This window comes from Phialemonium atrogriseum (genome assembly GCF_030411735.1).
Source record: "Phialemonium atrogriseum strain 8032-3 unplaced genomic scaffold QBC33scaffold_44, whole genome shotgun sequence".
In the NCBI taxonomy this organism is placed as follows: Eukaryota; Fungi; Ascomycota; class Sordariomycetes; order Cephalothecales; family Cephalothecaceae; genus Phialemonium; species Phialemonium atrogriseum.
Window position 1 is genome coordinate 134,608 of NW_026848181.1, and position 15,444 is coordinate 150,051.

General features: G+C 56.1%; 3 protein-coding genes across 3 annotated transcripts; all 3 read right to left on the reverse strand.

Annotated features, from left to right (window-relative positions):
* Positions 1-1,523: 1,523 nt before the first annotated feature.
* QBC33DRAFT_581889 (tubulin-folding cofactor d) lies at positions 1,524-7,422 on the reverse strand (the record flags this gene model as incomplete). Its single annotated transcript, XM_060431294.1, has 5 exons — positions 1,524-2,286; positions 2,345-3,048; positions 3,100-5,190; positions 5,268-5,448; positions 6,227-7,422. The coding sequence occupies 5 exons, from the start codon at positions 7,420-7,422 to the stop codon at positions 1,524-1,526; spliced, it is 4,935 nt and encodes a 1,644-aa protein (XP_060278487.1).
* Positions 7,423-9,034: 1,612 nt separating this feature from the next.
* Positions 9,035-9,588, reverse strand: QBC33DRAFT_519735 (uncharacterized protein; the record flags this gene model as incomplete). Its single annotated transcript, XM_060426306.1, has 4 exons — positions 9,035-9,134; positions 9,192-9,245; positions 9,365-9,439; positions 9,491-9,588. The coding sequence occupies 4 exons, from the start codon at positions 9,586-9,588 to the stop codon at positions 9,035-9,037; spliced, it is 327 nt and encodes a 108-aa protein (XP_060278488.1).
* Positions 9,589-13,578: 3,990 nt separating this feature from the next.
* QBC33DRAFT_461836 (uncharacterized protein) lies at positions 13,579-13,743 on the reverse strand (the record flags this gene model as incomplete). Its single annotated transcript, XM_060425044.1, has 1 exon — positions 13,579-13,743. One exon carries the CDS (start codon positions 13,741-13,743, stop codon positions 13,579-13,581), a length of 165 nt encoding a protein of 54 aa, XP_060278489.1.
* Between the last annotated feature and the right edge of the window lie 1,701 nt (positions 13,744-15,444).

Genomic DNA, 15,444 nt, shown 5'->3' on the forward strand with positions numbered 1-15,444 from the left:
CTTAGGAATCGTACCGCTTGGCGGCTGGTGCGCAATCTAGGTAGGACCACATGACTGACGGCATGGTCAATTACATCGAGTGTTGATACTTCCAACTCTCTTCTGTGCAACAGGAGGATCACCCGCGGGCTCTCAAAAGGGCGCCTCGAACGGGTTTGATTCGATGCTTTACGAGATCCGTTGGTGCCGTGCTCCCGAGCGGGATTATACTCGTACGTCGCTGCGGTGTAATGTAATGGAGTTGTAAGAACAAAGAAAATAAAACAGGCACAGACTGACAACCAAGTTTGTACCTGAGGAGCGGGCTTGACCGATGACTTTCGGAAGGACGTTGGAGGACGGATGATGGACGATAGATCTGATTTAGAAGTGCTGCAACGGGCCGCATGATTAAAGTGGGATTATACTACGCTGTTGGTTGGGCGCATGCGAGGGCTACCGCAATGTGCCGTCGTCTATTGGCCGCTGATCCCGGACCGTTCAAACAGGAATGCAGTTCCGGGCAGCAAGCCAAGAGACTGACGAAGCAGGTCGACAAGTCCGTTCCCACTGCAACATAAAGAGGGCGAACAATCTGGAACCGCTGGCCAGTCGCATGCTCCTCCCCCTCAAGAACTGGCGAGCTGGCCGCACTCTGCTGTGATTTACTGCGCATGTACCGGTCTGGTACCTCCGATGGGCAACCAAGTCAACTCAACTGTGCTTTTGGAGCTTGAGAGAGTTGAGCCAACAAAATCATCAGCCTGGCGCCAACCTCCTTTGGTGGCTAAAGTTTCGGCCCAGAGCAACCGTTTTCGTCCGCGATCCCTGCCAGGATGTGACTGGGGGGTGGGCTGGTCACGAGGTGTTAATTCATGATTCTCATGATATCGTCTGACAATTGTCGAAGAGTCCCATATCTGTTAGTTGTTAGTAATAATAGTCCGGGAGAGAAGCCGAAAATGAGTCCGCACCTCACCAACTCGCTCGAATTTCAATCTTATGCCTCAGGGGGAGTGCACAACGATCGCCATTTTCCCGCCCACAACAGCGGCCCGTAGACAGATGATGACGAGCTTCCTTGCCCTAAGACTAGGTAAGGCAGGCGCGCAAGCCACATTTGGCCTCATGTACAGATACGGACTTAAGCCCCTGCTCTTTACGTGGCAACGCACGTGGCCACATTTGGAACTTACCAGGGAAGATCTTGGCGTGAACCTGGCTCCCCTGTCAGCAGAAGCAGCCTGACAAGGGTAGGCTTACCACAGAGGACACAAGATGTGCATTTTAGTTGCTAGGATAACATATTTGACGCAGCTTGTCAGGGCGAAGAGTATTGTGCCAGGTCTGTCAAGTTGGAAGAAGTTTGCTAGAAAATAGGTATATAATCACCTACCTACATAGTACACACAGATAGGCAGGGTAATCCACATGTGATGCTGATCTTGGACAACTGCAATAGACGGAGGGAAACCGAGGTAGGTCTAGATCTCCAACCTGACCCACAACCTACAGCCCAGCAAATTTGTGGGCAGACAATCGCGTTATGCCAAGTCCAGGGCCTCGACCAACTCCTTGATAGCCCCTTTCTCGGCCCTGCCCCAGTCGACACCCTTGAGCCTCTCTGCCCGCACGTGGCCAACTCCGGAGATGAGACCCCACAGCTCATCAATCACCATGGCCCTAACCCGCGGCCAGGGGTGGAAGAGCAGCGCCCCAAGCCGGCGCCTCGCCTGCCTACCGCCGTCGCCGTCGCTCCTCGGCTCCCCCGACCCCGGGCCGCCACCCGCCAGCGCGGCCACGGCGCCGTAGACCCTGATGCAGGCCTCGATCTTGCGCACGTTGCCCGTCTTGTAGCACGCCCTCTGCGCGCCGAGGCACAGCGCCGCGCGGTCGACGACGGCGGGCCCGCACCGCGCGAGCACGCCGGCGCGCGCGAGGAACGCCACCATCTCCAGCGACGGCACGACGACGCGGTCCTCCAGGGCGCCCCGCCGCCGCCACCCGAGGTTGCGCGCCAGCGCCGCGCACACGGCGTCCCGGGACGCCGGGGACCCGCCCCCGCCGCCGTCGTCGTCGTCGTCGCAGAAGTCGGTGAGGGCCGCCCGGCTGGCTATCACGAGGTCCTCGTTGCCCGTGTCGGCCGACGACACGTAGCCCGCCATCAGCTCGCCCATCCACCGGTCCGGGTCGGCCTTGGCCGTGGCTGAGACGGCCGGGTGCAGCCAGTCGTTGGAAAGCAGGTCGAGGAGGAAGCGGAAGTAGGCCCGCGAGGAGAAGGTCAGCCTGCTGAGACGTGCGGCGTGGCTGGTGGGGGTATGTTAGTCGAATGTGTGCACAAGGAAGGTGAGTGTGTGTCTCTTACTCTGGACCCAATGCCAGTGCCAATGTGGTCTGCGCCTCTACTCTCACTCTGTCGAGCTTCTCCGCGGCCAGACGCAGGATCCTCAGGAAGAGGCTGCTAGATACTAGGGTTTGGAGGCCCTCGGGCTGTTGTTGTTCGTCGTGCAGGGTCTGCCAGAGTGATCCCGTGGCTCTTATCGCCTGTAGTCGTACGTGTGAGCCAACGTCGCCTCTAGCATCCGTCGTGTAGTCGTCCAGGCCCTCTTCTACGAGGCCAAGGAAGTCGACAGCGTTCTGCTTCAGCATGGCGCTCTGCGTCAGGCTCTGGAGGATGGACACGCGGGTATCTATGTCCTTGTCGCCCGCCCACCGCTCGAGGATGGCATTGCAGATCAAGGCGCTGTCCTCTGGCTGGTGGAGATTGAGAGTCGACACGGTCGGGTAAGCCTTGACCAGTGCTGCAAACTGCCCTCCGACGGATCCCGTACGAGACGTCGGAACGAGCCTGACAGCTTCGGCCCATCTCCGAATTGTCTCCTCCCGAACGTCTGGTTCGCACACGGACAGGAACACCAGCCCCGTTTGGGATGTCGCCACGATGTTCTCGTGCTCTGACCGTTTCATCCACTCGCTCAGGTTGGAGCTGATGAGAGGTACCAGAGTGCGAATGCGGTGGCGTCTCGACTCGCCTACCGAGTCCAGGGCCGATACCATGTCCGAAAAGCGCTGGGTGCCTGTCGTTGAAGAGACGAAGACAGGGCCGGGCAGGATGTTTACTGAAGGCAGGCTCTCGGTCTCACCATTTGGGCCCAGCATTGCAGCCTGGAACAGCGGGAATGATGAGACCACGAGACGGCTTGCTGCCTCGGCGACAAGCTCGGGCCGCCGGTGGGTTTTGGTTTTGCAGTCAGTGAGAATCCCTTCCAGGGAGCCCATCACCTGCCGTAATAGACCATCCATCGTGGCGCCAGATGGCGGTTTCCTGCCCTCGGCCGGATCCATCAGTGCCGGAAAATGGTCCAGGACAGCTGCAAAGGCGAGTAGGAGTCCATGACGTTCCTCGACTTGCCGATGTTGCAGGAGCCGGAGGCGCTGAAGGACAACTTCAATAGTACCGCTCAGCTGTTGCACCGGGTCGGGGGATGAAACGACAAGTTCGGCCGCAACGACCCCAAATGATGCCGCGGCGACCCTGCGGGCGGCGGGTTCAACATCTCCAATACCCCTCCAGGACAGTAGAGCCTCCAGCATCGCCTCACCGTACTGGGCGGCTAGTCTGGTGGCTTCCAGGGCCACTTGTTGTATGGCTCTCGCCCGCAGCGCCACGGCGTGATAATCTACCGTCTGGACCACCCAGATGCCCTTCTCGGCGACATCGGGATGCCTGCCGATTAGTTCTTGCAGCGCTGCCGAGGAACCTCGCCTGATGTTCCCGGCCGGATCCAGCGATGCGGTCACGATAAGCTCCGTGGCGAGGATCTGCAGGACGGAGGATTGGGCAGGGTGATGCCTGGCCGCCGAAATAGACTTGGTGGGCACGGCCAGCAGCTCCTTCGTAGTGTATCGCCTAGCAATGGCCCATATGCCGAAGCATGATGCATCCCTGACATTAGTTCCAACCGTGTTTCCGGAGGAGCTCCTCTGCTCAAACGACAGGCCCATCAACAGGGCTTGAATGATATCCGACAGCTTCTCCGCCGGTGGAGATCGTCGATAGAGTAGATGAGACAGTGTTAGCATCAGACCGTGCCATTCCAGGGGGTCAACCGCGCTGAGGTCTCTGGTCGGCGCCGCGGACGGATTCGTAGGGTTTTGCGTCCACAACACATTCCGACTCAGGGATTCCAGGACTGCCTCAACGACCTGTGACGCCATCTCCATATCTAACTTCAGGGTGGTCACGCTCAAGGCTTTACTGGCCGCCAAACGCACTGGCGTGTCATTGTCAGCGAGACGTTCCAGCAGGTGGCCGATGGTAGTCTCGACCAGCTCGGTCCCGGCCATGTCCAGTTGTTGATTCCGTAGTACCAGGACAGTGATGGAGCGCATGACCTTAATTAGCGTCTTTCTTGCCAGGGCCGACGAGGTTATGGCGCCGACCGAGTCGGACGAGGCAGCGTGAGCGGCCTCGAAGATTTTAAACAAGTACTTGTCCATATCCGACGTGTTGGCCGAGGAAGCCAAGATGCCGGCAAGGAAGGAGAGCACGCCTATGTGGTAATAAGACGTCTGGGACGCAATGTCCTTCTGGAGACGAAGGGAAGCAAGAGCCCACTGCACCAGGGCGTCCAGGACGCCGAGGTCTTGCATATCCCGTCGCATTGCCACCCGTACAAGCAGGGCCTTCGCTGCATCTCTCTCCTTGCCCGGGGACGCCAAGTACTTGATAGCCAGAGGCAATATCCTGACGGTAATGGCCGGGAGATTGGCGGGCCACTGGAATCCGGGAATGGCTGGCAGTTCCTCCTCGTCAACGTCGACAGACGAGATGGTCGCCAGGTCGAAAGGGGCCAGGAAGAGATGCGAGAGCCAGAGCAGCACGACGTACCGCTGCTCCCACGTCCACTCGACGGCGGCGGGATCTATCTTCCGCTCGGAATCTTCCAGGGCGGATAATAAGACGTCGAGATATCTGGTCTCATTGTTAAGGAAGCGAACGACGACCTTCTCGCCGCGGATCTTGCAGAAGGTGTACAGTATCCTGCAGATGCCGGCAGACAAGGGCATCAAGAGATCCGAACGCGTTGACAGGGGCTTGGAGCGCCTGCGGGTCTGGAGATACTCAAGAAAGCTCTCGGCCAAGACGGGCAGCCATTTCGGTAGCTGCGGGTCCAGAAGCTGTGGTAGTTCCTGGAACGGGTCCAGCAGCTTGAAATAAAAGAGAGCTCACTGATCAGCTCGAAACTTCCAAAGTCCCCCAGGGCTGGGTTGTGGGCCATACACACCGTGGAAACCAACCGGCCCGTCTCACGAGAGCGCACTCGCCTTCTGACGATTGTTCCCCCAGAGCCATCGGACTTGCGTAGATACGGTAGAAGAGACCGATCAAAGTCCTCAATCAGGTCGCTCGAGATCCTTTGGAGCTTGATATCTTGGTCCTCCTCGGGTGCGTCCATGTTTGTGTCGCTTGCCGTAGTCGCTCGCCGAAATTGCGGGCAGCAAAGAAATCAACGAGAAGCAGACAACCGAAATGGTTTACGGGAAACTCAACATCACATGCGATGGCCGATCGAAAAGCCAAATTGCTCATTCACGAAAGTGGTAGCTGGAAGGTCCTTGGGCTTGATGGAGTCGCAGGCTCTGTGCTTGTTGCGAGTTTCGCCAGCAATCCCGGCTCCTGCAGCCAGCCAAACACGGGACCTCTAGGCAGCCAAGCTTTCTCGATTTCGAGAACAACACGAATATCAAGAACAATACTGCGGTATCTCTCTCACTCGAATCTCAATCTCATATATACCATAAATATTGCTTGCCTTCTTTCGGCTTCTCACCAGGCAAGCTTATATCATTGTATCATTTCATCCCAGGCTCTTCAGAATCCTGTCAAAAACAACCCCCAAGGAAATTCCGTTTTTTTTGGGGGGGGGGGTACTCCACAACATCAATCAATTTTATTCAAGCGGCAAGGAAATACCAAGGTTTATGTAAATTGACATGTGCTGTATCTACGCGTCCGTGGCGTCTATGAGGTATGTATAGTACCAATATTTCCGCATCAAATGCCTTCTATTCCCGGTTACGCATCAAGTCACCGGGTCGCCACATTTACTACCAAAGAGAAACGCCCTTCCATGTGCGACCACCCCATGAGCTCCCCGGCCCAGTAAACTCAGCCTCTCCCCGAACCCAGTGACAGCACAGCAAATCGAGCTCCGCCCCGCGACTATCAGCGACGCACGATCACGCAGCCCCAATCGCGGCAACCAAGGCATCCATGGCGGAGCTGTGCGTTGCCGCCGTGGGTCCGCTACCGACATCGTAGGGACCAGACCAGACGACGCCGATCCTGCCACCCGCGGGGTTCCGGGCGGTTGCCCAGATCGAGTCGGCGTTCTTGAGGATGCTGACTTTGTAGGCGTCCTGCGGCGCCGCCCGCTGCAGGTAGCCCAGGTTCCGGACGAAGATGCCCTTGAACTGGCTGGCGTCGGGGCCGCACTTGGGCTCGCACGCCGCCTCGTGGATGATGCCGTTGGCGTCCGAGAGCAGCGAGATGGCCGCCATGGCGAGGGCCTCGGCCTCGGACAGGTACGACGGGTCGCCCGTGGCCTTGGCGAGCTCGACCAGGCCGCCCAGCACGACGCCTTGGTTGTATGACCACGTGTTCATGCCGTTGTTGACGCACGTGCCGTCGGCTCTGATGGTCAGGCCGTCGTTGATGTGGTTGTTCTTGTTGATCATGCCGCTGTTCTTGAACCACGCCCACTCCTCCTTGGCGATGTCCAGGAAGTAGCCCTGGTTGCTGGTGACGCGGTTTGCGAGGCTGGCTGCGAGGCTGAGGTACAGCCCGTTGGCGATGGCATTCTTGTAGGCCCGCTCCCTGCTCCACCAGATACCGCCACCGCAGACGTCGTCTGTCCCGTTCTTCATGTCCTCAAAGATGAGCTGCGCCATGTCCAGGTATCTGTCATCGTGGACCAGATCCCACGACCGGACCAGCGCCAAGGCCCACCAACCTTCGTCGTCATAGAAGTCGTTGAGGAAGCCCTCAAAGCCCCGCGTAGCAAGACCAGACCGCGTCTCAGTGCTCGTCACAGTGTAGGTCGACTGTATCATGCCCGTGGACGACATGGACTTTTGAACAGCCATGGGGGTCTTCTGTGCATTGGTAAAGGTGTTGGAAATGATGCCGGCAATGTCCAATGTGTTCGCGTCAATGCCGTCTAGGGTGGCAAAGTCGGCGAGCACCGTCAGGCAGTTGGCGCTGTTCCACCACCCGGCGGTGTCCCAGAGACCCTGTCCAGTATTGTACCAACCCTGAAGCGTGTTGACGGCTGTAACGGTGTTGCTGCTGTATATGGCCTTGTCTGCTCTCTGGACAAAGTGGGAAGAGACAAGAAAGACGCCCCGAGCCGCAAGACCACCCCATCTTGTGGAAACCATGTTGGAGATCACGAGTATTATCCTCAGCTGGAGGGTTGGAAGCACTTCACCCCGGTGTAAACCTCGAGTAGGCTGAGAGTCCAAGGAGGAATCAGGGCTCCAAGGGAAGAAATGGCAGATGGTATATAGGTTGATGGGGAGCAACACAAAGCATAATACAGCAAGCTGGAGCCATTGTCTCCGTGAACCTTCAACTGGGAGGTTAAATAAGGTTGACAGTCGTCCTCCTCTAGCCGCATGGGGTCGGGGGGCCTTGTTGGGCCAGTTTTTGGCAGCGAAACCAGCTGGCTGGGCCATGATGGTCTCCTGCAGATATCACAAGGTAATTAAAGGTCGGTTCGTCACCTCGTCTCATGCCTCTAATCTGGCCCAGACCATGTGCAGGGCGGTGCAACCAAGATCCCTGGTGGCTTGAAGCCTCAGCTACATATGAAGCCAAAGCCCGTCCACTGGTGACCCCAGTGCTCCACTAGCGATGGAGGTTACAAGTCACGAGAGGAGGCTGACAACGCAGCTATAGTGAGGCTGATATATGTGAGCTGCAGGGAAACACGGGGGAAACGGAGATGATAGGCTGACCTGGTGTTTCAAGATAACATTGCCGTTATGCCTGACCCAAAGACAACTTCAGCAGGGTCGAATAGAGAAACAACTGTTTCCACTCTTTCAACCTCTCAGCGAACTTTGCGCTGGCCCCATGTGCATGGGCGAGTGTTTCAGATCGTCCAATCTAAGGTCTGGAGCGCTAGTCTCATATAGTTGACATTCCTGAGAGGGAAGCCGTCAATGTAGCAAGACCTAGCTAGCAGTGTTCGGAAAAGGCCTGAGTCGTGATTAACTATCCACAGATCTGCTCTAGGAAAAGGGAGATCAATGAGGTTCTTTACGGATTTCGCCGATCTAGATTAGATTTGGCATGCTCATTGTTGATTGTTGATTGCGAATCAGGTGCCGGCCATACCGAACAGCTAGGCAACGGTCGATGCTGCTAACTTTGATCACATAGGTTGTGGTTGAATCAGAAGAGTGCAAAATTAGGACTCATAACCCGAATTATCGTCACCCCCCCCCCTCCCCGGGTTCAAGCGTTAGTCCAGCATCAGATACCTAGGTACAGAATTAGATGCAGTTTAATTATATAGGGGTTAGTGTACAAGGTACCCACTAACAGTTGTCGAACCCTTAACTCACCGATCAGCAACCTTACTGCAAACTCTCTGCCATCTTCAACCTTGAAAAAAAAAACCCCACCCCTAGTCAACGCCACTTCTCGTTGTCATGTCTCCCAAAAACCGAGCGGCCACCAAACAGCGCTTGACTAGACCAACTGGGGAGTTAAGATGCGTACAGAGTATGTTCCCCCAGACCTCGACCCGCCTCCGCATTCGGGTCAGCCCTTCCGTTCTCCGCACCCTCTTCGGTGGAGATCGGCTCTGTCAGTGACGGGCTGAGATTGTACTGGTTGCAACCCCTATTGCCTGTATTTATGGCGCCCAAGCCCACCGGCCACCTCATCCGACCCCCGGCTGATGTCTCGGCCTGTAGCTAAGTCCCCGATTGAGCCGGCCAAGCCCGTGCTTCTGCTTCCTGCCTGTCTCACAGGGGCTTGGCGCTACTCAATGTCACCGAGACCTCGGACCAGCTGATCCTCGCCGATGACGACCCCTATGCCGCCGTCGAGAAAGGGGTCGGGGCGGTTGTTATTCCCCACCCTGGACGGTCACAGACTGCTAGGCACCCGGTCTGGCAGCGCTGGAATCGGCCCTTACCCGGACTGCTGCTGAGTTCCCTCGGGCTTCAGGACGTTGGGAAGGCCCAGCCCACTGATGAGCCATATTCGGGCACCGATTTTACCGGGACTAAGTAGGGAGCCATCGTGATATCCGACAGCTACTCAAATCCTGGCCCGATCCTTGGGCAATATTGATTCCCAAGAACGTACGAGGCCGGCCTGTACGTATTCAGCGATTCCAGCCACCTCGCTTCCCACAACAAGACAACACCCTTCTTGCGGAACCTGCAAGAGTTCAAGACCATGTTCCAGCCTTACTCCGACACGTGAACTCACCTCATCATCAACGAGATGCAATATGCGCCACCTCCCGAGCCAAGCATCCACGAGAAACAAATTGTTGTCCGCACATGGGAGATGCCACGGGTGACCATTACGTGCAACATGAGTCAGACAACTTCACCAAGTACACGTTTCAGGACACGTAGAGCGAGCACGACGCTCACGGCCTGTTTGTTGACGGCACCCAGTCTCCTGACAACTCGACTTACCGGCTATGTCTTGTCATGAACACAAGGAAGAGCCTATGGCGTCCCCTTGCATTCGGTCTTGACCATGGGTGGCATCTTCAGCACTACATCGTGTCAAACCACCACGGTAATCAGACGCCAAACATGCCGACAGATTCGACAGGACGTCCGGCCCACAGTCCTACCACTTCAACAAGTCCCCCCCTGGCGCGATCCTGCACAGTATACCGGTTCCACCTGTAGTGCCGCTTTCTACGATTCCATCCATTACCGTTATGGTGCTGAATCCCGTCACACCGGCCAACCGCACCACCCAGGCGCTCCCCATCGATCTCCCAAAACGTGCAACGAATCCCATTGTCCGCGCACGACTGACCTGCCATCCAACTCCCCCCCCCGGGACGGCGTCGACTTCATGCCAGGGCCAGCACGGGCGACGTCGCGAACCACCCGCAACTGCATCACCTACTGGAGCGTTCCTTCGGCGTGGCGCTCGGTCAACCCCCGTTCCGCCAGATGCCCCCCACCTACTACGGGGCCACGGTGGCGCCTGGACCGTCCCGCTTCGGCGTCGCGTGCGGGGAGACCCCGATCCGGCGGAAGACCTTCACGGTGTGTAGCTTGCGGGCGCCCAAGACCGCCGCCCCCTGGGAACTCTGACGTCTGCAACTCACCAGCGAGCCCTATGACGGCGTGCAGCGTATACCGCCGACGTCGGCGAGGGAAATGATCGTCTGTCCTCAACCTTCCTTGGCAACGCCACCGACTTCGAGAGCGCCATCCTGCCGGGGTCAGTCTATGTAGAGTACGACGCTGTGAGATTGGGGATTGTCTAGTAAACTTACTTCTGGCAGGTTGGTCGGCTGACTATGTACTAGGGAGTATGAGTAATGTTCTTTTCTTTTCTTTTCTTTTTTGCCCCTTCTTTTTTCTTTTTTTGCTCCGCGCCATAAATACCAAACCATGTATCCCCCTTAAGCCATGCCCCAAAGTACAGTGCCAGGAGACAACCCACAGATGACTATCTGGAGGTGAACAAGCTCACTCCTATCTTTTTGTTCTCAATAAGTATCATGCTCGGTTCTCTCTAAACCCATACGTGAAACGGCCGAGCTATTCTCACCTCCCTGCGATCCTATCGACGGGTCAGAAGGTAAGCAAGTGTTGCGGCGTTTCCCCCCTATCCCACAAGAGGGAAGATATTGGATGCCGTGACGCCCCCTTCTAAATGGCGCCTCTTGAGAATTTTGCTCGCTGAACCGTGAAACATCGGCAGTGATACTCTCACGTAGGCCAGTTCTGGACAACACAGGCTAGCCTGGCAGAGCGAGTGTTTTTCTTTTTTTCCCCTTCTTTCCTTCTTCCAACTTCTTTCTCTCCGTTTCCATTCGTTGTACTCACCGCCCGTGCCGCTCCCGTTTTGCCTAGAAGCAAACCCGTCGGCTGGTACACGCCCCGCCCGTGTCGCACATAGTCTTGGTTACGCTGGGTAAGGCGAGAAGTGAGCGGCAGCAACGGCTACCCGTCTCTCGGGGTGGGCGGTCAATCGAGATCGTAGAAGGTTAGGAACGGGGATAAGCGGCCCCGGGTAGGACGTGGCAGGTCTTACATGGATCATGGGGGTGGGGAGTCTTAACGAAACATGCAGACAGCCGAGGGAAACCCGCGGCGCATGTCATTATGGAGTTGTGGAGGAGCGACAAGCTCTGGGGCTAGTTTAGATGAAAGAGTTTCGAAAGCCGAAGGTTGACGGGGACTGTGGTTGTACAAAGACCGGCGCGGATCGTACACGGGCCGGGGAGAAGGGCGTCGTTTCCGGGGAACTGGCCACGAGAAACTCGGCTGGGCTTCCTATCTGCCCCCCTCCTTGCGTCGATGTTTCCGGTCACGTCGAATCATGTGCGACCCCAAGGGCTCTGACGTAGCCTCGAGCCCGCGCAGCCCTTGGCCGCGGTGAGGACGAGGCTGAAACAGGCGGGTGGTAGGCGAAATACTCCTGCAACATTACCTTGCATCTGGTAGCATAGCATACGCACCGCTAGGCATGGCATGTGGATCGATGATGAAACTATGCGTACGCCGGACGGGATAACGGGACGAGAGCGCTTGCCCTTATCCTATCCGGACGACCTAGAAGCGAGGTGAGCGAGGTGGGCGAGGGAAAAGGGCACACGGGACCTGGCAGTTGTCAGCGTGGGGGGGAGGGGTGGGGACGGATGTTGTTTTACGAGTGGTAAAATCTGGGCGAAGCTCGTGGCATCAGGCGGTTGGAAGTCAAGGAGAATAAGAACCCCGTCCAGGTGCTGTTGTGTCACTAAACGAGACAGGAAAGCATTCTTTTGACAGGTGTCAGGGGGGTTGAGAGTAGTGGGACGCTTTATCCATGCCGTGTAAGACAGAAGTCAGCCTCAAGCTAACTTGACCGCGACACAGAAGATGAGGAGCCTTGATCCGACGATAACGTCGGGATTCGATAGGATGACCTATGTGGTCTTGTGTAAGAGCAAACCGTAAGCCCACCGCCAGTACTTGCGTACACTTTCTTTCTTATCCCAATTTCTTTCCTTCTAATTCCGAGACCAACAAGAAAGCCACCTCCTCACCGCCGGTTCAAACGCAATTTGATTGGCAAACACAAACCATCCACATACCCCATTTCGTGAGAGCTGACATGAGAGAAGACAAACAGTGACTGTTGCCAGAAATGACATCTTTTGCTTTTCCCTCCCATTTCCCCTTCTATTCCCTGTTCCAGTCCATCCCCCCAAATCCGTTTGCCACCAGTATCCTGTCTATGTATGGGAAGCCACATCTCTTTCTTGCACAAATCCTGAACGCAAAACCGAAGGCATGGAAAAAATTGAGAGGCGAGCCCGAGACGGTACTGAACAGTCGCAGACGTTCGAGATGCCGCTCGCCAAAATCCCGTTTTACCCCATACGCCGTGTAACTCCCCGTTATCTTGATATGACTCAGTAGGAACCTTCCTTCTGTCTTTCCTTTTTTTCCGTTGGTAATTTTTTCTCGTCCAGGAGAAAAGATAGCAGCTGAACGGTTCGGGCAGCGGAGCCTGAACCTGGTGGAGCTGGGGCCGTTTTAGGATGCTGCTGTCTCTGAAGGGCAACTCGAGTCCAAAAGAGAAATGGCCTCCCTTACCACTCTTCCAGAATAAGGCCCCCCTGACAAGAGAATCTTAAAAGAGGATCGGACGATGCTGAGACCAGAAGCTACCGGTAAGTTCCGTGTCAATGCCGTGCGTCAGGAACTGTCGAAATCGGGTTGTTGTCTGCCGAGGCCCCTGCCGGGCACCATTAACGAGATTGATGGCGCAAAGCTTGTATGGAAAATAAAATTGGTACCGGGCAACAAGAGAAAGGGGCATGTGCCATCGATGCTGTTTCGCTTGCGCTTCCCTTTTTTTCTTTCTTTTCCTCCTTCTTTCTGTTTTCGGGGTTGGGGGTGACGAAGGCTTGCGGTCGAGAAACAAGCCCGGCCTCTTCTGCTAGCTGAGGTCAGTTCGGTGTGCTCAGGTCTCCAGGATGCTGGTCATTTTCGCAAATAGTGGGGTCGCTTGCGCCCCCGTCAGCTCGATGTGAACAATGCTGGCCAAGAGCGCAGGTTTCTGATCCACTTGGCAGCGCTTCCGGGGAGTCCAAAGCAATTCGAAAAACCAACGCTCATAAGGGCAGTATTTGAGGGTTTGATAGGGGCGGAACTGCAAACTCACCCGCAATCTCGTCACCGTCAGAGCCAGCCAAACCAAACAGTCCATACATTGCGCACGCAAGAGAGAAGCACGAAGGCTCACTCTCAGGGCGTGGGTGCAGGGTAAGGCAGTACCGGCTTGGTCGCCCAACCTGCAGCCATGCGCAGTGGAGGCAGGGGCCCCGGGGATCAGGCACTGTGAATGCAGGCACGACATGTGTGGAGCTTGCAGTACCGGCATTCGAAGATCCACCAGTGCGGTCCCGAGTGGCACAGATTGCACGTCCATTGGATCAGCGTGTTGTCCGACTTGATCATCTTGAAAGAGTGCGCGCAGTTGTTGGCCACAGCCATCTTTGCCCGTAGGAGCCACTGGGAGAGGAAACCGGGGCCGTGGAGAAAGATGTAAAGTTGGTGAAGGCAGTTCCCAAGTCCGTGTGGGCTTTTAGACTCGGGTTAGTTGACCGGTGGATCTGGTCTACTTTGACCTAAGCAGGAGCTTGGAGCACCCCAGTTTAGCCTTTGCTTTATTTCTTTTTTTGGAGGCTCGATCTTGAGCTTACCTTTCAGGGCGATTTTATTGATATCTCTGCTTTGGGATTTTTTTGGGGATGCAAGTCGAGGCAGGCTGGGACGCGGTTGTCGAGGTTGTTGCAAAGGTGTCTCCTGTTCTAGATCGGTAGCGCAGGCTTTCTGTTGAAGGTTTAGTGAGGGACGAGGTAGACGAGAGACAAGAGATGGCAGGACGAGCGAGAGGACTTGTTATATACTGGGGACAGGAAGAACAGACCGACTTGTTGTTTGCTAGCATGGGATCCGCAACGGGAATCTGATTGTAGGGCTGCAGTCCCGGGCGGGAGGGAGTCTGTGACGGTGGCTCCTTGTAATCGACCTTGACTACTAGGCTTGTGGGACCGAGACTGATCGTACGGGAACTGGGATGGATACTAGGGACAAGGAGTATACACCAGACAAGCCAGAACCACAGTCAAAGAGTCAGAGCCAAAGTCTCAGAGAGATGGGCCCGGCCGAGCCGCCAGAGCCAGGTGCTGAAGCACCCAGATCAGAGCCAGGGCTGAATTGAGTCCCGTCCGAGTGCCGAGAAGGTGAAGGTCACCGAGAAGGTGGTATGGAGGTCACCATTAATCAGCATGGATGTACGTTGTAGAGATGACGAGAGTCTCTCTCGCTCCCGTCTCTTCTTCTTTTGCTTTTTTACCCCCTCCCGCCCACTCTCCTCCTCTCTGGGCGCTGTAGCCTGGATTGGATGCACACGCTCGCGCATTCCGTTTTATTGTATGAACTAATAATTAGTTGGCACCTACCTAGGTAGGTACCTATGCCTTAGATAGGTAGGCTGAGGATGGTTCATTCCATGTTCCATGGCTCATGAATGGGAGAACCGAGGGTTCCCTGTCTCTGTCCCGCTCCCGTTTCCACATACGGACCCCCTGCCGAGTCTTGGCGCCGCTTTTGGCCGTTTCCGGGGGGGTATATCGGCTCGATTTAAACCAAGCCTCAACTCCAACGGCTAAAACGGTGCTTCTGGTCGCTTTCTATACCCCCGGCACCATTGCATATATCAAACATACCTGCCGTATATTTGCAGCGATCCAAACGGGGAGCATTTTGTGGGGCTAGGAGGACGGAAGTTTGTGACAGGTTGCAAGGGTTGACAGCCACTCGGTCGCGGCTCTCAACGACCACATTGGCAATGGCTTGCCATTGGCCCGAGGACGTGATTTGGAGCACTCGGGTTTGTCCTAGTAACACCCTGCATATTAATGAAGAACGAGTTGCCTACGGCTCGAGGATGTCTAGAGGTGCAGTACCTTACGATTACTGGCCCATCCAGGTACTATATGCTGGGCCGGGCCGGTCTGGCACTCCCTCCAGGGTAATGCTTGCCTAGGTACTACGAATGTGGCGTTTGTAATGGAGCTGTCATCTACGGAGTAGGCTGACTGACATGGGACTGGGAAGCAAGATGGTGGATCTTCCGATCGAAGTGCCAGATTCACCGATGAGACGGGACCGGTCAAAACTAGCAGGCAT